Here is a 21498-nt window from a genome sequence, read left to right on the forward strand (position 1 = left end):
TTATTTCTCTTTTCTATTTTCTCCAAGGTAGATTTTTACTTATGGGTCTAGCACTTACTGAAAAATTGCAATTTAATGTGTTAGTCTTCCCAGGAATTGTTACCTAAGTAGCAGATTATTGGCCTTGAGAACTTTGGTAGTACTCCACTGTGTATGGGAATATTCTTTGTGTGTAAATGGCAAGTGAAACATTTCTTTTTATGGCGAAAAGATATTCTGTTTTGTGGTCTCCCTCCCTGGATTACCTATTTTTCCTACCCCCAACAAAAAGCACTTTTAATTTTTGAATACAATTTGATTTATGTTTATATTTGTCACTGTTTCTTTGCACACACTTATTATCTGTGGTAAATCTAAACCTATTCTGAAAATTGTGTTTCATATGCAATACTATTTTTAGTCAGCTATAGCATTGACACAACCGACAGGCTGAAGTGAATAACACTGATAATCCTGTTATCATAGCACCTGTGGGATATTAGGCAGCAAGTGAACATTTCATCCTCAAAGTTGATGTGTGATGTTGATAAAATGTGCAAACTTATCGATCTGAGTGACATTGACAAGGGCCTATTTGTAATGGCTAGACGGCTGGGTCAGAGCATCTCCAATACTGCAGCTCTTGTAGGGTGTTCCCAGTCTGCAGCAGTCAGACCAAAAGTGGTCCAAGGAAGGAGAAGCGTGACCATGCGACAGGGTCATGGGCGGCCAAGGCTCATTGATGCATGGGGGGCTAAGGCCAAATGATGAGCTACTGTAGCTCAAATTGCAGAAAAAGTTAATACTGGTTCTGATTGAAAGGTGTCAGAACACACAGTGCATCGCAGTTTGCTGCATATGGGTCTGGGTAGCTGCAGACCAGCCCCATGCTGACTCCTGTACACTGCCAAAAGCACCTACAATGGGCATGTGAGCATAAGAACTGTCCTGATAAATCATGTTTTCTTTTTACATCACATGGATGGCTCGGTGTGCATGCGTCGCTTACCTGGAGAACACATGGCACTAGAATGCGTCCATGGAGGCCCCACCTCACAATTTACATGACATCTGGGCATTTTCTTCTGGCAACGTTGTCACTGACATGGCCGGTTAATCCCCATGATGCAGCAGGGACTCTCAGGGTCTATAGAGACTCCGATTGGGTCCCCTGACACTCTTTCTTAGTCACTGGCAATGTGTGTGTGGGTATGCTGCAGCCATATTACAAAGCTGTCACATGGCTGTATACAGCAATTAGAGGGCTCCCCATAAGATTCTCCTGAAAGCTGTAGAGAGGAACACCACAAGGGAACCCTCTGATTGCTGTGCTGGGGAACTGTAAGAGGTGATGTCCCAGTGCCAGAGATGTCTGCAGGGCACCAGTGATGCTTTGACTGGGTCACTCCAAAAGACGGATTTTTTATTTTTTTTATTTTATTAAAACATTCTATGGTCGATTGCTGCATCACACAACTTCTACTGAGCTACAGCTGGCTGGCAGCCACCCTGACATCCTGGCAATTCATTGTTCCTTCGATAATGGCAAGATGTTAAGGCCTTGAGGCAGCAAAGCAGCCCTAAATGATGATTCTGCCTCCAGCGTACTTCACCATCAAAATGATATTTTCATGTATGTCGTACATAGTGTTGCATGTTTTTCCCTAACAATTCAACCATACTTTCATCCACATCCACAAAACCGTTACCCAGTACCGTTGCAGAGTTTCAAGGTGCTCTCTGACAAACTTCAGGCAAACCATGGTGCCATAAACTCCATGCTTGTTCAATATTTGGATATTACAGACTCATGAAAAGAGACTGTAACCAGTTCTAATGATTCCTTCAACCCTTTAGCTGTTACTCTGATTCTGTTTCATTGAGCATTCCGGCTGAGTTCTAGGGAAAGTAGCCACAGTATTAAATTGTCTCCATTTATAAACAATTGATCTAATGGTGGACTGATGAACATGTAAACTCTATGAGATTACTTTGCAACCCTTTCCAGCTTTATGCCAAAATTGTAGACTGTAGGTCTTCTGCTTTTTTACTGCGAGGAATGGTTCACAACAGCAGATGTTTCTTGAGAATAGCAAACTATTCATGTTTGGGTGTTTTTTTTATGTTAAAGTAGCTCTAAGACAGACCTCCAGTCCCGTTTCATTAATTGGGCTCCAGGTTTACTGACACCAATTAGCATTTGTTGAAGTGATTAGCCTAGTGGCTCACATGCTTTTTCCAATTCACACTGTGAATGTTTGCATTATGTATTCAATATGGACAAGAAAAATACATTAATTTGTGTGCTTTGACTATACACTATATGGATAAAACTTTTGGAACACCTGACCATTACACCAACAGTGAGTTTTATTTTTTAATAAGAATATTTTTATTGAAGAGGGACAGATCACAATATAGACAGATAGATAGATGTGCCGTGGATCTTCCAGACAAGGATGAAGCAAAAAACGAAGAAGCTAAAGGTTAACAGACATAAACTTTAACAACATTGTGTAAACTGTGGGAATATCCTTTGCATTCACGGTCAAAAGTGCGATTACTCAAACGTTATTTAAGCATTACTTCTCTCTTACATTTTTATCTGTTCATAACAAATAGAAGAAACAGCAACAGGAAAAGAATTACTGCGGATGAATTATAGCAGGTTACAGTGTAGATCCTGAAGCAACAATATAAATATTTAAAGGCTCATAAAACCAAAACCAAAAATGCAGTCCGCCTTCCACCTGAGAACCCAGGTGTGTAGTCGGGGCAGCGGGTAGACGTCTACGCGATTCGCATAGGCAACTTCCCCTGCAGCCAGAAGGAGGTGCCGTTAACAGCAGGGTCGTCTGTGTCCATCACGCATACGCCCTCCGGCTGTCAGAGGGAATTCCCCGGTGCGGGCAACTCTCCTCTCTGACAGTTGGGGAAGGTCTGCGCGATGGTAACCACACTTCCTTCCGGCTGCAGCGGAAGTTGCCTACGGGAATCGCGTAGACATCTACCCGCTGCCCCGACAGGGAGTCGGAAGCACCAGTAAGTTGGGGTGGGGGTGAGACAGGAGGATCCAGGTCCCCTGCAGCGCTGCGGGGGATCTGGATCTTAGTTTGAGGTCTGATTATTTGAGGTCTGATTATAAGACTACCCGATTATAAGAAGAGGGGTGTTTTTCAGAGCATTTGCTGAAAAAAACCTTGTCTTATAATCGAGCAAATACTGTGTACATATAAGTGTTGTACATATAAGTCAGGGAAAACCTCCCAAAAGTACACCAAACTCACCAAAGAACTAATGGCTCTAATCAATAGCACACAGCAGGGACTTTTATGACATTATAAATACATAGACATTAAAATGTAGTTGGTTGTCCCCCCCCCCCCCAAAAAAAACCCCAAACAAAACCAAAACAAATGTTTTTCTCTTCTGGGAAGGCTTTCAATGAGAGTCTGTGGAAATTGTTGTGCATTTATCTAGTAGAGCATTTGTGAGGTCAGGCACTGGCTCGCAATCTCCATTCTAGTTTATCCCAAAGGTGTTCGTTGAGGTCAGGGGTCTGAGCAGGCCAGTCAAGTTCTTCCACACCAATCTCATCCAACCATGTTTTTATGGACCTTGTTTTGTGCGCTGGGGCACAGGTATTCTGGAATAGTAAAGGGCCTTCCCCAAACAGTTCCCACAAAGGTAGCACAGCATTGTCCAAAATGTTTTGGTATGCTAAAGCATTAAGATTTCCCTTCACCGGTAGTAAGGGGCCTAGCTCAACCACTATACCAGGGGCGGCCAACATGAGACCTCGAGGTGCAACCTGCATGAGATCGGCAGCCAGGGCAACCGGGATCACAAGAGCTCTGCTACTTACATGTGGGAGGGTCTTTTGTACTGCAGAGGAAGCGGAGCCCAGCAGAGTCACGTGAATGTACGTGTCATCACATGACTCTGCTCCGGTTCTGCTTCCTCTGTGCAGTACCAGAGCACGCAGAGGGAGGCCGCGCCCCCTGCTAAAGTCTCTGAGCAGCACCGAGAGAGCTGCAGTGCAGGTAAGGGGGTGAGGGGAGGGTGTTTAAATGAGTATGTGTGATTGAGGGAATGAATCTGTGAATTAATGAGTGTGTGTGTGATAGTATGGATGTGTAAGTGCTGGAACCTAGTAAGCCAGTACATGCTGAAACCTAGCTAGCTGCCCCCTTGTGTATTGATGCTGCCAGCAGTATGGGGTCTGCACATCAATCAGTGTCAGTAAGCTAACAACAATCACAGTCCCATCATGCCTAGGTTCCAGCATTCACTAGGTTAGCAATCACACTCCTATCATGCCAAGTCATATTGCTGAATTTTTTTGTCCAATTGTGGTGTGTTACCTACTTTTATTAAAAATGTGGGGTTTTTAAAATTATTTTTAAAGGTGGGGGGTCATTTTCAGTTTCGGCTAAGTGAACCCTGAATTTTCGGTTTTGCTCCTGAATTTTCGTTTTGGTGCATCCCTAGAATAAATAGAACTATTTCATTTTAATTATCCTGAATTTGTAGTCACAAAACTTTGTAGGCCCAGAAATCAGTGACATAATCTGCATATTTTATTAAAGGCTATATTTTCTCACGGTGAAAAATGAGTGTGGCCCTCGCACGTATACAATTCTGATGAAGTGGCCCACTGCAGAAAAAACTTGGACACCCCTGCACTATACTATTATCTCACCTCCACCAAGGAGGTTGGCACAATGCAGTCAGGCAGGTAACATTCTCCTGGCATTTGCCAAACCCATACTCTCTCATCAGACTTCCAAACAGAGAAGCATGATTTGTCACTCCATGGAACTCATTTTAACTGCTCCAGAGTCCAGCGGGAGCATGCTTTACACCACTCAATCCACCGCCTGGCATTGTACTTGGTGATGTGAGGTTTGCATGCATTCCTTGAGGCTCCCGCCGCACAGTTTTTGTGTTTATATTAATGTCAGTGGAAGTTTGGAACTCTTCGGCTATGGAGTGTTGGCAACTTTTATGGATGCTGGGCCTCAGCACTCAGTGACCCCGCTCTGTGACTTTAATTGGTTCCTAAATGTTTCCACTTTTCAATAATACCACTTACAATTGACCGTGGAATATCCAATCAGAGTACCACCAATAAAAAAAACAAATAACCAAAAAAGCTGATGCATAAACTCAGTAAGCAGAGTGAATAGAGAAGTAGATTCCCAAGTGCAGGCAAAGCTATTTAATTAAGGTAGGGAGCAGGATTGCCAGTAAGCTCTTCCAGAAAACTTCTCCAAAAATTAGCAGAGCATCAGGACCAGAATCCATACATAATTCTTGTATGGGGCAAATACTCGTTACTAGAGGTGATATTAAAATTCAGGTGCCTAAAATGTCACCAGTTTTTTCATAATCCACTTGAATCTTTTTTTGATACAGCCTCCTTGATGTTCTGGAGTCCAAACAAAAGGTTGCATCCCTGTGCAATACTCCCACTACCTGCATGCATCATGTCCAAGGTCTAAACACATGGGTATTGTACTGAACATGATCCATACGATTCATTCACTGCAGCAGAAGGAAGATGCTGAAATGGAATATAGCAGTCCAAATTTTAGGCAAATCAAAATTCTGATTGTCCCCATTAGGCAGGTGTGAAAAATGAGTGCGAAAAACACAATAATCATAATACAGAACTGTTGTCGCTCTGAATCCTACCATTACAGGAGTGATGTCTTTCTTTATAGGATTCTTCCCTTATTCTAAGTTTATACACCCCTCTTCTTCACCAGCTGCTTATTTCTATATCTTTGGCATGATAGCATATTACCCACCACTACTAATTTGGAATGACTTAATAGAGTTGTGGCAACTGATATTTAATGTGGATATGTGCAGGATTGTGCATCTAGGGCCCCAAGAGCCGAGTATAGAATATGTCATATAGTCCTAACCTCACTATCAGTGAAAAGTTATTTAGGGGTAATTATTTCAGAGGACTTACACAATGTAATTACTAAAATACCGTATTTGCTCGATTATAAGACGACCCCCCAAAATCTGAATATTAACTTAGGAAATAAGACGACCCTAAAGGAAAAAAGTTTTACCAGTAAATGTTAATTCATGTAAACAATTTTTTTTAATAAAAGCTATGATTGAGAAAAATATTTTTTTTGTTTTTATTTCCTTGTATTTTCCAACCTGTCCCCCAGTTACGCACATCTGCCCCCAGGCTTGCCACACCAATATGGCACTGTGGCCCATGATATGCCTTTTAACCCTCTATATGCCACTGTGCCCCATGGTATGCCTTTTGACCCCCTATGTGCCAGTCTGCCTCCAGAAATGCCTTATACCCCTATATCCCATTCTGGCATTTAGGGGGTTAAAATGCATATTATGGGGCAGAGTGGCATATAGGGAGGTATAAGGGATTCCAGGAGGCAGAGTGGCATTAAGGGAGTTAAAAGGCATTGTATAGAGCACTCTGCCTCCAGAAATGCCTTATACCCCTATATGCCACTCTGGCATTTAGGGGGTTAAAAGGCATATTATGGGGCAGAGTGGCATATAGGGAGGTACAAGGCATTTCAGGAGGCAGAGTGCTCTATTAAATGCCCCCTTAATGCCACTCTGCCTCCTGAAATGCCTTATACCTTCCTATATGCCACTCTGCCCCATAATATGCCTTTTAACCCCCTAAGTGCCAGAGTGGCATATAGGGGTATAAGGCATTCCAGAAATGCCCTAAGCCCCCATTTAACACACACGCACGCACACACACACTTACCGGTGCTTCCAATTTCCTGCTGTATTGCCGGGGCAGCGGGTTGAAGTCTCCTTCCGCTGCAGCCGGAAGGAGATGGAGTTGGCAGCGGGGGTTTGTCTGCGTCCATCGCGCATACCTTCCCCGGCTGTCAGAGATCAGAGTTCCCCGCACCGGTGGAACTCTGATCTCTGACAGTCGGGGAAGGTATGCGCGAAGGACACAGACAACCCCCGCTGCTAGCCACACCTCCTTCCGGCTGCAGCGGACGTTGTCTACGCGGATCGCGTAGACGTCAACCCGCTGCCCCGGCAATACAGCAGGAAGCACCGGTAAGTGTGTGTGGGGGGGGTGTTAAATGGGGGGGGAGACAGGAGGATCCAGGTCCCCTGCAGCGGTGCGGGGGATCTGGATCTTAGTCTCATAATCAGACCTCTATTTGAGGTCTGATTAGAAGACGACCCCGATTAGAAGACGAGGGGTATTTTTCAGAGCATTTGCTCTGAAAAAAATCTCGTCTTATAATCGAGCAAATACGGTATATTAAAAAACAGGTAAAAATATGGTAAAACGAGTGTAGTGTAAGTGCACTCAGGAGGTTGCTAAAAGTATGGTAATGTAAAACGAATTATCCAGAGATGTCACCGTCAGAACCATTCAATTCTAACAAAATGTATATAAAAAAAGTCCAAAAATATAAAAAAAGGAGTACTGTATCTCCCCAAAAATTCTGGCATGGAGACAGTTACAGTACTAGCATTTGAAATAACATAAGGTGTCTAGTTTTAAAACAGTAATGGTTTGGTGGGGCAAATTGAATTGGACAGGTTCAAGGAGGTCCCAGATAGGTCATGGACTCAGACTGACCAGATGTCAGTTACTGTAATGTTACCAAACCCATATCGGGGTGTTGTTTGACACTTACATATACCAAGGGCTTAAATTCATAAAGTACAAAGTCAGTGGAAAAAAACTCAAAAAATCACTGTCACGGTCAGGACTACTTGCCAAGCCGTGACTGTGTGAAGGGCGTGGGCATAAAGGGGTTAATAGCAACAGGCCTCTGGATTTACTAACTTCACCCCTTAACAAGGCATCAGTTATACCAAATTAACCCCCAAATCCTGCCTGTATCCCCCCAGGTAGTCTGCCACCACTCACGATTTTGATACCGGATTCATGAGAAATCCGAATTAGAACCTTTATCTATCTATCTCCCTCTCTCTCTCTATATATATCAACCCATTCTCTCTTAGGGTTTGTGGATATCAATACTAGAGCCCAAAGACAGACTTGGATTTTGAATATTTTAATAACAAAAAGACAAAGATTACACAGTGCCAGAATTACAAAAACAAGACATACAAAATAAAAGTAAAACAGCAAACAATGGGACTTAAACACAGGACCCTCACTCAAGAGTTTCTCCAATAAGCAGGCCTGTGGGAACTCCTTAAGTCCAGATGGTTTCTTACGATGTTGTTCCGATCAGAGTATATCATGGAGTTCTGCCTTTCGGTCACTGAATTGTCCCTAAATCAGACTCTGTTTCAAGAAAACACCCCTCTGACCACATGTCCAATTATATGACACCTTTTCCAAGAATTGGTTCCCATCTTTGATGTGCCAATAAGTTATGGTGGGGTAAAGGTGATGGAAACCCCTCCACTTAAGATAGGAATGGAATTCCTATAACTCAGGGTCCTTATCTGTTAGGCCATGAATCACCACAGGGGTCCTTTGGGAAGATGACACCTCTAGCCAGAACAGATACAGAGGGCATGCACAAAGAAACACATTTAAATCAACCTCAGATTAACTCATTGAATGCTTAAACAAAAAAACTAACCACCTCTGCTGGGTTACCCTTCCATGCATCCACTACGTTATATGAGTTAATCATGACAATCACTACCACAAACTTTGACAAAGGCTAGTGGTAAAATTAGTGCATGGAAAGAGTTAAAATGATGCCATTTTAAATACACTGGGGTGTCTTGTTTGATTTGGAAAAAGAAACGGTTTTGAAATAGCAAACTTGCAAAAAAAACCCAGAAACATTGGGTATTCTAAACTCAGCACGAATGGTAAAATCTATACAACAGGGTTTTTTCATTAGCTTTTGTAGATGAATAAAGGGTGTTTTTTCAGTTTTCCTCCATATTTTTTCAAATGTAAATCAGATGATTATGGTAATGGTAAAGAAAGCCCTTCTTGTTCTGAAAACAACCAACATATAACTTGTGGTACGCTACATCAGAGGAAAGAAAATTACAGTTAAAAACGAGTACCTCAGAAATATTAAAGCAGCCTCGGTCACGAAGGTTATAAAAAACCACCCCAGTCCTTAAGGGGTTAATGCGCCCTTGCAGCACACTTAAGACATTTGCTACTTTAATACACTTGGGCATAAATTTACTGTTTGTCAACATTTAAAAAAAAATAATAACTCATTTTGTACAATTACTAGTTTACTATTCCTTCTGCTTTGGATCAGAAACATAAACGCCCTATTGCCGTGGTTTAGGCAACTTTCCGTTTGCGTTCCAAGCCTCCAAGTGAATTCTGTCATTGGTTGGTGTAGACGTTCAAGAATGATAGCGTGATTTGATTCGTTAGTATGCAGCGCGGCGGGAGAACGCCAAAGAATCTTTTCCTGTCGCATCTAATTTATAGACGCGGAAGATGAGTAAATCTAAAGACGCTGCAGGTCGGTGAATTTCTGTTACGTGCGAGTTACTGGCGTTTATTTTATAACTGAAGGCAGCACGGTCACTTAGCGATAACGCCACAGAAGAGTAGAGTAGATTTTGGGCATAATTCGGTTGCTTCTATAATCCTTCTCGTCACCGCCAACAACCCTTATATTGTGTTCTGAATGCGATGAGGTTTACTTGCTTACTGATATGTATGTTGTCGAGGATTCATGGTTCTTAAGTTGTATTAAGAAACGCGATTCATAGTTATCGGTACGCGTTTCGAATGACAATATGTGCTACAAGAATGCCCGACAATACTGAATGAGAAGCAGTAATGGCGTTTTTACAATGATTAATACATTAAAACATGAAGGTCTCCCTTCTTTAGTCCTTTCCTTAACCCCTGTACTGTTTGATTGAGGAAGGCGTTCCGCAGAGCAAACCAGAACCCAGCCACATGGGCAGAATTGCACTGAAAGTCAGTAGATGCGTAGACATCAAACAAACCTGAAGTAAGTGGTCCAGTCACTGAGCAGATCACACCAGGAGACAGCTCGGCTGTGAGTTATGGAGATCTGGTGTATGCGCCACTGTACCTGTATGAGCAAACATGGGAGAAAAAGAATTCCTGTCTGCTTTTAATGAAACAAAACCATTCTGACCTGTTAGTTGAAAAAGTCTCCCTGTTCTTTACGTAAAGAAATGCATTATTGTCTGTACCAGTGGATATAATTTCAATATTTATTGTATTGAAACAGGGATGGAGACTAGCATCTTCCTACGTATAACAAAATCAAATCTTTCAATGTCTTTAAAGGCTAATACATGCGTCCCCTATTTTATTACCGGTTGATCCATGTATTTTTTTAACTATATACAGTCTTTGGGATGTTTGCATACACCGGTCACATTCTCTAAATCTTTCCTTTGATAACCATATAAATCTTTAGGTTTTATTCTCTTTCTGCAGCAGCCACAATAATTCTGAAATATCTTAATGACCAGAATAGACCTTATAGCACTCAAGATGTCTTCGGTAACCTTCAGCGTGATCATGGATTTGGAAAAACGGTGAGAAATTTTCAGGATGATTGGCTGAATTGAATAACTTTTTGTTTGCCAGATACATGATATGATGGGACTGATGTTCACTTTGAGTGCAGATTTAAATCAGATAATAAAGGGCAAACTGGAAAGTTAAAGGATGTTTTTACTAATAAACCTACATATGTCAAAAGCAGTATCATCAAGGTGGCTAGGCCTAAAAAGGTCAGTACAGAGATGGGTATATACCAGTTAGCTACATGTTGTTTATGCCAGTGGCGGGTATCCCTTTTCAGTTAGCAACTGAATATTTTACTCAAATGGCAAGCTTCTCAACACTTCTTTCTTGAAAGGTTTCTGCTTTGCACTACTGGACAAAGACCAGTCCATGACAAAGAGCATAGGTTCCCAATAACCAATGCATGCTTGTTAATTAGGTTATTTAATTATTGAATCTCCGTTGTATATCTTAGGCTGTGGTCAAAGCAATGGAATCGCTGGCTCAACAAGGGAAGGTTAAAGAGAAGGCTTATGGCAAACAAAAGATCTACTTTGCAGATCAGGTAACAGAGACAAAAGGGTTTATTTCGTTAAGGGAGAGTTTACTATGCATTATAGAGGGTAATTTCTGGCACATTTCTCTACAAGAAGGGCTGAATTGCCCCCGCAAAATGCATGGTTCAGTCACCGAGGAGACTTCCACAAAATCACCCTAATTAAAATCTGATTTATACAGAGCCATTTAAGCTTTATTGGAACAGAATTTGGAACCAAGGTTTGTCTGAAATACCATTACCATAAACCCTGTCTTTTGACAGCCTGGCCTCCCCCTTTTAGATGGAGTTCAGCTGTTTAATGTGAGGGAGCTCAAAATGAGCACTTTCGCGTTACAGTGACTTAAATGCCCAACTTCCCCTTCTGATGAGGTCATCAGAGATCTCCTCAAAGTTATGTAGGCTCAAAGGGGTCTGAAGAGACCTCAATTGGGACTCTGCTACTGATCACACGCTATGTGATCAGGTGTGCGGAGCTGCACAGCCCTGTCTCCTGATCATTATGACCAGAAGCAGAAAGATCGCTGCAGGCTCTGTGACAAGTTGTCACAGCAGCCTGCAGTAAGTATGAAAAAAGGAGAAACAAAAAGGTCTCCCTCTGCAAATATACAAAATAAGCGCTCTAAAGGAACACCCCCTCTGTCATGACGTTGCAGGGGTTTATCCCTGTTTCAGAAGAGATCCATGGGGGGTGATCTATAGTGCGCAGTGCAAGAAAAAGTGGAAAAACAGAAACAAAACACAAAAATAATCATCTGTACCTTTCACCTTAAAAAATCTATTTAGAAATACTACCCTTCACAAAAATATGTGCATGTGAAGGGTAGTAAATCCAAAGCAGCGTTACTATGTTTTTTTGTTTGTTTTTGTTTTTTACTGCTAATTTTGGATGAGGTTGGTGGGGAAATGACACAGACACAGTCGCTTTATATAGTAGTTTTCTGAACTGTGAGCATTATGAAAATTTCTGTTATGTTTTTACAAATGAAAATTAGAGAAAGGGATAGACTGAGTCAGTTGATACATGTGAGTTTATCAAGGCAGAGGTTCTACTTCAGTTGTCTAAGGTGATGACAAATAACTCAATGAGGCCTGGTGGGATACACCCCAAGTTATTTAAAGAGCTTGCTGGTTTACTTGCAAAACCGTTAACGGATTTATTTAGCAAATCATTGGTAACGGGAGTCATCCCAGGGGATTGGAAATTAGCAAATGTTCCCATTCCCCAAAATGGCAATAAGGAGGAGTCGGGCAACTACAGGCCAGTTAGTCTTACATCTGTAGTGGGGAAATTAATGGAAACCATGTTAAATCTTAGCATTGTTGAACATCTGAGTCACATGTGTTCCATGATAAAAAAAAAACATGGGTTTACCTCAGAAAGATCATGCCAATCTAATCTAATTGCTTTTTTTTTTTATTGGGTGCAGTAGACATTGTGTATCTGGATTTCAGTAAGGCATTTGACACCGTCCCACATAGAAGACTTACCAATAAAAAGTAGTCTGAGTTTAGATACTAATATTGTTGAATGGATTAGGTAGTGGCTGAGTGACAGAAAACAGAGAGTTGTAGTCAATGGCGTATATTGATAGCAAGGTCTTGTTACCAGTGGGATACCTCAGGGATCTGTACTTGGACCCAATCTCCTAAATATTTTTATTAGTGATATTGCAGAAGGTCTTGATGGAAAGTTATGTGTTTTGCAACAGGGTTAATGTTCCTGGAGGGATAAGCCAAATGGCAAATGACTTAGGTAAACTGGAAAAATGGTCAGAGCTGTGGCAGCTGGCATTAATGTGGATAAATGCAAAGTAATGCATCTAGGGCATAAAAACCCAAGGACAGAGTATAGAATATTAGATACTGTCCTAACCTCAATTTTTTATTTGAGGATTTAAAGGTAGGTAGACAATGCAATAAAGCAGCAGGAGATGCTAGAAGAATGCTTGGTTGTATAGCGAGAGGTATTAGCAGTAGAACGAGGGAAGTGCTCATGTCGTAGTACAGAGCACTGGTGAGACCTCATCTGGAGTATTGTGTACAGTACTGGAGACTGTATCTCCAAAGGGATATGGATATGTTCGAGAGAGTTCAGAAAAAGGCTACTAAAATAGTTCATGAATTACAGGATAAAACTTACTAGGAATGCACCGAAATATCAGCGGCTGAAACGTAGCAATCAAAAATTGCATTATCTGCAAAATGACATAAAAAAAAAAAAAATCGTCCGCAGGGGCCCTGCACAGCATCTCTTGTTCAGTCCAGGGGAAGCAGGAACCCAGTGGAGTCACGTGAATGTACGTCACCTCTCATGACTCTGTTCCTGTTCCCCTGGACAGGACAAGACAAGTGCGAGCATTGCATAGGGAAGCAGCAGCTCCTGCGGAAGTCTGCAAGCGGCACCGGAAGCAGTTCAGGTAAGGGGTAATCACACTCCTATCATGCCCAGGCATACCCACATTCCAGCATATACTTGCTGACATGGCATGATAGGAGTGTGATTGCTGTTAGCAATCATATATATTAATATTGTGATTATATATAAAATATTTCATATACATGGTGTCATTAAATTACACTGACTACTAACATGCCCAGGCAGCCATCACATGCTGGAATCTCTCAGATTCCAGCATGTTCTGGCTGCCTGGGAATTATAGGAGTTTAATCCTATCATATATATTTTTTACATATATTTTCATATACATGGTGTGTTGGCATGATGACTGTTAGCAATTACGCTCCTATCATGCCCAGGCAGCCAGTACATGCTGGAACCTGGGCATGATATAGGTGTGTGATGCTATCCAGAACTTCCAATAACGGTTTATGTTCATGAACACTCCTATCAAGCCCAGATTCCAGCATTTACTGGCAGCCTGGGCATGATAGGAATGTGACTGCTAACAGAAATCACGCTCATGCTGGAAACTGGGCATGATACAAGTGTGATTGCTGCTAGCTTTTCGGTTTCGGCCAAGTGCATCCTGAATTTTCGGGTTTTGGTCCACAATTTTTTAGGGATTCACCGATGTTAAAGGTAACATCAGCAAATATTACTTTACGAAAGGGTAGAATAGCCTTCCAGCGGAAGTGGTAGATGTTAATACAGTGAAGACATTTAAGCAAGCATGGGATAGGCATAAAGCTAGGCTAGATACAGGCTAAGACCAGGGACTAAAGAAAGTATTGGGTTGGGCAGACTGTATGGGCCTAATCTTATCTGCCGTCACTTTCTATGTTAGGTCCTCAGGATACCAAATTTAAAAATATTATGCACCCCTTAATGTTTTACCTGTAACTGCCAAGTCATGTCAGTCCTAGGTATATGAGGTGCATCCAAACTCAAGACAGATATATGAATATACACTATATCAACAAAAGTAATGGGACACCTGACCATTACACCAACAGGGACTTTTATGACTTTTCAATTGAATTCTAAATACATTATGTGATTCATCCGATTCGACCCCAAGCCCCCCCCCCCCCGAGCTATAACAGAATTTTTGACCGTTCATCTAATAGAGCAGGGGTTTCCAACGACCACTGGGCCGCGCAGGCCCACATTGCGGCAACGGAGCGCAGCGGCACAACCAAGGGTGGGCTGGGCAGGGGAGCAATTGCTTTATTTTAGGGCTGCAACTAACGATTATTTTCATAATCGATTATTTCCCAACCAGCCCCCCCAATTTATGCACATTTGAGCCCAGACATGCCACTCCGCGCTGCCTCCCAGACATGCCACTCCGCGCTGCCTCCCAGACATGCCACTCCGCGCTGCCTCCCAGACATGCCACTCCGCGCTGCCTCCCAGACATGCCACTCCGCGCTGCCTCCCAGACATGCCACTCCGCGCTGCCTCCCAGACATGCCACTCCGCCTGATACGCCTTATACCCCCTGATACACCACTCCATCCTCCCCAGACATGCCACACTGCCTCCCAGACATGCCACGCTGCCCTCCCCACATATGCCACTCCACGATGCCTCCCACATATGCCACTCAACTGTACCCCCACATATGCCACTGTGCCTGATACACCTTATACCCCCTGATAAACCACTCTATCCTCCCCAGGCATGCCACGCTGCCATCCCCACATATGCCACTCCACTTTACCTCCAGATATGCCACTGTGGCCCCAGATACGCCTTATACACCCTGATACACCACTCCGTCCTCCCCAGACATGTCACACTGCCCTCCCCACATATGCCTTTATATACCGTATATGCCTTATACCCCCCGATATCTCATAGTCACAGACCCGTTCGCATCACACTGACACCATACTTTTATAAATAAGTATTGGGTTAATCTTCACTGCCCCCAGGATTTAGATTCTCCTTAGTTTGCCCCCCTTCATCTCTAACTGCACCTTAAGTTAACTTTATTAAATTAATTAAATTAACCCTCAGTCCTCATCATTAACCCTAAACACCCCATTAACCATAACTACCCTTAAATTAACTCTAAAAACCCCATCAACAGCCCCTAAATTAACCCTAAACCACCTCATTAACCACAACTGCCTCAAATTAACCCCAAACACCCCATTAACCATAGCTGCCCCTAAATTAACCCCAAACACCCCATTAACCATAGCTGCCCCTAAATTAGCCCTAAACACCCTATTAACCATAAATGCCCCTAAATTAACCCCCACTTCCCCTAACTTTCAGCAACCCAAATATTAATTTTATACTTAGTTAGATGAGTGTCACAGCCATGTGGTTCTGGAGAAGGAAGGGGCGGGGCCAGTTGTCACAGTGATTACAGGGAGGGACTGGTAAGTAGGAGCTGCTGCTGTGAGTCACTGAAACGGCTTATATAATGAGGGGTATTTTTCAGAGCTTTTGCTCTGAAAAAACCCTCATTTTATAATCGATAAAAATCGATTCAACTAATCGATAATGAAATTCGTTGGCAACGATTTTCATTATCAATTATTATCGATTTTATTGATTAGTTGTTGCAGCCCTACTTTATTTACAATAAATACCATTTACAGTTGACTGTGGCGTATCTAGCAGGTGTGTAATTTCACAAACTGATTTATTGCACAGGTGGCATCCTATCACAGTACCACGCCTGGATTCACTGTGCTCTTCAGAATGACCCATTTTGTCACAAATGTTTTTAAATGCAGACTGCATAGTTAGATGCTTGATTTTATACACCTGTGACAATGGGTCTGATTGAAACACCTGAATTCAATAATTAAGATGTGTGTCCCAATACTTTTGTCCATATAGTGAGCCTTTTTGTATTTTTTCATACTAAATGATGAATTATAGAGATGAATATGCTTTAAAACGAAAGCCCTGTTTATCCTGTGGAAAAATATAATTTGTGTGGATACCCTGAGAACAAAGGAAATTAGTGTTCAACAATAGCTTAGCAGAAATGTGGAAAATTCTGTTATCCAGAAGTGTAAATATGCCTAAATCCTGAATGGGATAATAAGGTAGTCAGTGAGATTTAACTGCAATTTAAACACGCATGGGAAAGGCATATTTAGGAATATAAAGCAAAACCATGGACCAAATCATTCTTTATCACAGCAGAACATGTGCAGATGAGATGTGGTGAATGTTCTTATCTGACATTAAATTAAGTCTCTAATATCTCCTCCAGTGAATAAACTCCAATGTATTGCTGTAAGGAGTGAAAGATGTGGAATCTATATCACATCTTATAAATTTTTCAGGCGCAGTTTCCAAGCATGAGTGACTCAGAACTCAGGAGTCTGGATTCCCAGGTGACCGAACTATCCAGCAAGGTTCAAAGTGCTCAGCTAACCTGTCGGCAACTTGAATCAGGTAATCAAATTTTCCTCTTTCTGCTTAAAAGTAGACTCTTCGCCTTTGCCAATTACTACTATTAAAATTAAGAATTGTTGTGAATTGGTAACAGCAGGAACCTCTTCTTCTGGCTTAAGGTGTGTTATTGTCAATTGTAATGCATTTGATCGTTTTCACTCTCCCTATTGTAAAAGTACACTGTATAAATAAATGTAATGTATGTATAAATTCCAAAAGTTGTTTTACAATACATTCTGTCCTTCTAGAGCTCAAGGAATTAACAAACTCAATGACAACAGATGAGATGCTGAAGGAAATTGCAGAGTTAAGAGAAGAATGTGCTAGAAACCAGGAACGACTGGAGAAAATTAAGTCTGCCACCAACCACGTAACACCAGAGGAGAAAGAGAAGGTAGGAGACAGTTCTGTTTAGCAAACTGTTTTTTGCATATTTTTATTTGTTCAGTCAAGCGAACTTGAATTGTGCTAAATGGCTGGTTTGTATGTTATGTGGCATGAGCAGGTGTTGCCCACCTTAGTTTCAACCAGATTTAAAGTTGACACCTCCACCTCATCAGAACAATGTTTAATTTGCAATGACTTTTGGTATTACTTGTGGTAGCCATATTGAACAGAGCCAGAGTTAACACCTTTTTTACAACATTCCTAATTTTGTTTTACTGTAATGATGTAGATGTGATGTAGTTTGTATCATTATTGATATTGCACTCCGCACTTTTGTCATTACCCACTTAACAGTGTGAGTTTTCTGGTTTATATCTGGGTTTAGAGCAGCTTTTACTACAATTGACAAATTATAATCAACCTACTGTAATGATGTCTCCAATCGTAGCATGAAACTACTTACCTGCATAAAAAGTGAAAGTGCCCTTTAAAAAAATGTGATGTGGATATCCTTATCCTCGAGCAGCTCTTGGACTTTAGTAATTAAATAATAGGACGTGTAGTCCCAGAACCTCTGGAATTTGCCTGACTCTGCTAGTGTTAGAAAAACACCTTCTGCAGTGTATAAGCAGGGGCATCTTATAGGGATTCAAATAAAATTGTAGAATAGAATGTCCTACCAATAACACTTTGCCAAACTCTACATGTTATGACACTGAACAGACGTACATGTAATGACGTTCAGAGATTAAAAAAAGAAATGTATGTCTATTTGAAAATCTAGTTATCTGTATTAGGGCTGCAACTAACGATTATTTTCATAATCGATTAGTTAGCCGATTATTTTTTCGATTAATCGGATAAAAAAAATTACATTTTTCATTTATTTTAAATTATTTAATAAAGTAACATAGGATGTTAAAAACAAACGGCAGAATAAAAATGTTTTCTTGTTTTTATTTCCCCAACCTGCCCCCCAGTTATGCATATTTGAGCCCAGGCTTGCCACACTGCCCTCCCCACATATGCCTTATATACCCTATATGCCTTATACCCTCAGATATGTCACTCCGTCCTCCTCAGGTATGCCGTATACCCCCCTGATATGCCATAGTGCCCTCATAGGATTTGCAGACTCGTTCACAGACATAATACTTTTATAAATAAATACAGGATTAATCTTCACTGCCCCCAGGATTTAGATTCCCCTCAGTTTGCCCCCCTTTACCTCTAACTGCACCTTAAGTTAACCTTATTAAATTAATTAAATTAACCCTCAGTCCTCCAGCATTAAATTAATCCTGAAGAGAAGACCCCATTAACCACAACTGCCCCTAAACACCCCATCAACCACAACTGCCCCTAAGTTAACCCTAAACACCCCATTAACTATAACTGCCCCTAAGTTAACCACCACCTCCCCTAACTTTCAGCAGCCCAAATATTAATTTTATACTCAGTTAGATGAGTGTCACAGCCATGGCGATGCTAAGGAAATGGGCGGAGCCAATCGGCCGTTTGGCTCCACCCATTTCTTCCTCCCTGTCCCTCCCTGCAGTCACTGTCGATTGGCCCCGCCCCTTTTTCTCCAGCAGCGATTGCAGGGAGGGGCTGGAAAAGAAGTGGGCGGGCCAATCGGCAGTGACTGCAGGGAGGAACTGTAAGTAGCAACTGCTGCTGTGACTCCTGTGAGTCACACTAAACGGATTATAACACGAGGGGTATTTTTCAGAGCATTTGCTCTGAAAAAACCCTCATTTTATAATCGATAAAAATCAATTCAACTAATCAATAATGAAATTCGTTGCCAACGAATTTCATTATCGATTATCATCGATTTTATCGATTAGTTGTTGCAGCCCTAATCTGTATACCACGGCATTAGCTATGTTAACTTTTGGACACTTATCCCTTATTGTAAAGTTGGGTATGAAGAAACCGATAACATCAAGGTAGGAGTTGGATTAGATCTGTTGCTTAGGTGTTCCTTATATGAACTAAAATAGTTCTTCACTTTTAACTTAAATGTATCCACAACCAATACATAGCTGGGAAAACAAAAGTATGGTTTGATAAATGTGTGCTGAATTCATTGGTACCCACATCTTTCTATAACTAGGTGCACATTGAGCAGAAGCAATATTGTAAAGCATGGAGACAGAGAAAAAGGATGGTAAGCTTACTGTGTTAACGTTACAATTACAGACATAAGCCCACAACCAGGCTCGGAAATGTGCTCTTCAACCCAAAACTGCAATAAAACTACTATAATATTTACTTACATTATTGTAATGGAAATGAAATTGCAGTCATATTGGACCATAGTATGTTTCTAATTCAACTACCTATTAGAGAGGAGAGTGTTGCCTGGTTAATTATAGTTCTTGGGAAACCACTGTTTTTTGAGTGCTTATTTCACTGCATTCTTTAATTTATCCATCTCAACATTTAATTTTTTTGCTGGAAAACGATTTCTGCTTAGTAATACATATTAGCTCACCTTTACTGATCGTGTATTGGTAATTTCCACATGTACATTATTGAGTTAATTATTATTTCTCTAAGCAACCAACATTTAATATTTAGCTTCAGGTAGTGAGTAGTAAGGTAAAATAGACCCCCTCCATAACATATCTGTACAAAAAAGAACAAAAACTGGCATCTTAAAAACACTGCCTGCATTCGTCCCTTTCTAACACAACATGCCGCTAGTGCTCTGGGCCATGCTGTCAATATCCACAGCCTTGACTATTGTAACCCTGTCTTAGCTGGTTTCCCTCATACCCGTCTTGGCCCTCTACAACCCACCATGAATGCTGCTGCCAAACTTATCTTTCTCACCCATCACTTTGCTAACACCTCTTTCCTCTGTCAGTCTCTTCACTGGATGCCTGTACACTCTTCCTTTTAAGGCTCCTCCATAGAGGTTCCCCTACTTCTGATCCCCTTGTTTACCTCGTAATTGGTTTCTCTGCTCATCCAATTATCTGCTTGTCCTCTCCTCTGATTTCTAGCTCTCGTGCACACTTGGAGGGATGCCCCTATCCTCTGGAATCTCTCTGGAATCAAAAATCTGTTTACACCCACTTCTAAATTTAATGTCCTTCCTCCCATATTCCTTAGCTCACCTCATTTAATCTTATCTAATTACCTCTCCCACAATACTTATACTAGTGTGGCTGGTCCACACCTAACCAGTGGCACTTTTACCTCTTGTGTAATACACCCCAACTCCTTCTAGACTGTGATTGTTTGAGTGCCCCCCCACCTGTTTTTGTAAGACTAATTGTTATGTTACATATTTCTTATGCCTGGTTTACCCATTATACATTGCTGTGGAATATGATGGCGCTATATAAAACAAATAAAAATACAGAATGTTTTGGCATTCATACATTTTGTTTTTTTGTCCATAAGGCAACAGAAATGTTTGATGCAATCCTTGAAGGCTATCCCAAAAGCAAGAAGCAATTCTTTGTAAGTAAAACACTAATTATAGTAATTGGTTTTGTACATAATCTTTAGTACAATGCAATTTATGTAATTGTTTTACATTCTCAAAGGCAAGTTAATTTTCTTAAGCTTTTTTTTCTGAATGAATATGTATTCTAGGAAGAAGTTGGCATTGAAACAGATGAAGATTATAATTTGACTGTACCAAATGTGTGACCCCCCCCAATACTGAAAGAGGAATCTACACAACTCCAGTGCCCACTGCGAATATTCAAAGCTGCATAGCCCACTGATACACGGTGCATACTGTAAGAAGAAAAAAATATAAATACTGTTTTTCTTTTCTTTGATTATTCTACTATGCCTTCTACAGTACTGTTTCTGAAGAATTTAGGGTTACAAAACAATCATCCAAGTTAATGCTTTGGTGACCCAACTGACACAGGCCATAATCTCAAAAATAATTTGTCAGCAAATATGGTTCCTCATGTTTATAACTTTTAAATTATGATACATCCAGTAAGACCCCTCTTTTACATAAACATATTAAACAGACATTAATGCAAACACCCCAAAAGTCCTCACTTAAAATTTAATGCTGAACTCCTGGTTTGTTGTATATACGGACTGTAAATAAAAACAAAGTGTATATATAATTTACTTTTTTGAAATAAAAATAGGTTGAAATGTTTTATTTTGGAATATTTGTTTATAAACGTGCAACACATTTTCCTCAAGAAATCAAGCATTTCTAGGTTGTTTTTTAATCGGAAATAGTACTTTGCATGAGCATTCTGTAGTTAT

The 21498-nt window shown here is 41.1% G+C and overlaps 1 protein-coding gene across 1 annotated transcript; it reads left to right on the forward strand.

The window, feature by feature from the left end:
- The first annotated feature begins 9412 nt into the window (after positions 1–9412).
- On the forward strand, positions 9413–20910 carry LOC149282016 (homologous-pairing protein 2 homolog). Its single transcript, XM_089498731.1, has 8 exons — positions 9413–9437; positions 10397–10497; positions 10944–11033; positions 16743–16854; positions 17103–17248; positions 19361–19414; positions 20659–20718; positions 20854–20910. The coding sequence occupies exons 1-8, from the start codon at positions 9413–9415 to the stop codon at positions 20908–20910; spliced, it is 645 nt and encodes a 214-aa protein (XP_089354857.1).
- Positions 20911–21498: the final 588 nt, after the last annotated feature.

The sequence above is a fragment of the Sceloporus occidentalis genome, unplaced genomic scaffold (genome assembly GCF_023333645.1).
Source record: "Sceloporus occidentalis isolate IW3139 unplaced genomic scaffold, rSceOcc1.0.p SCAF_124, whole genome shotgun sequence".
Classification (NCBI taxonomy): domain Eukaryota; kingdom Metazoa; phylum Chordata; class Lepidosauria; order Squamata; family Phrynosomatidae; genus Sceloporus; species Sceloporus occidentalis.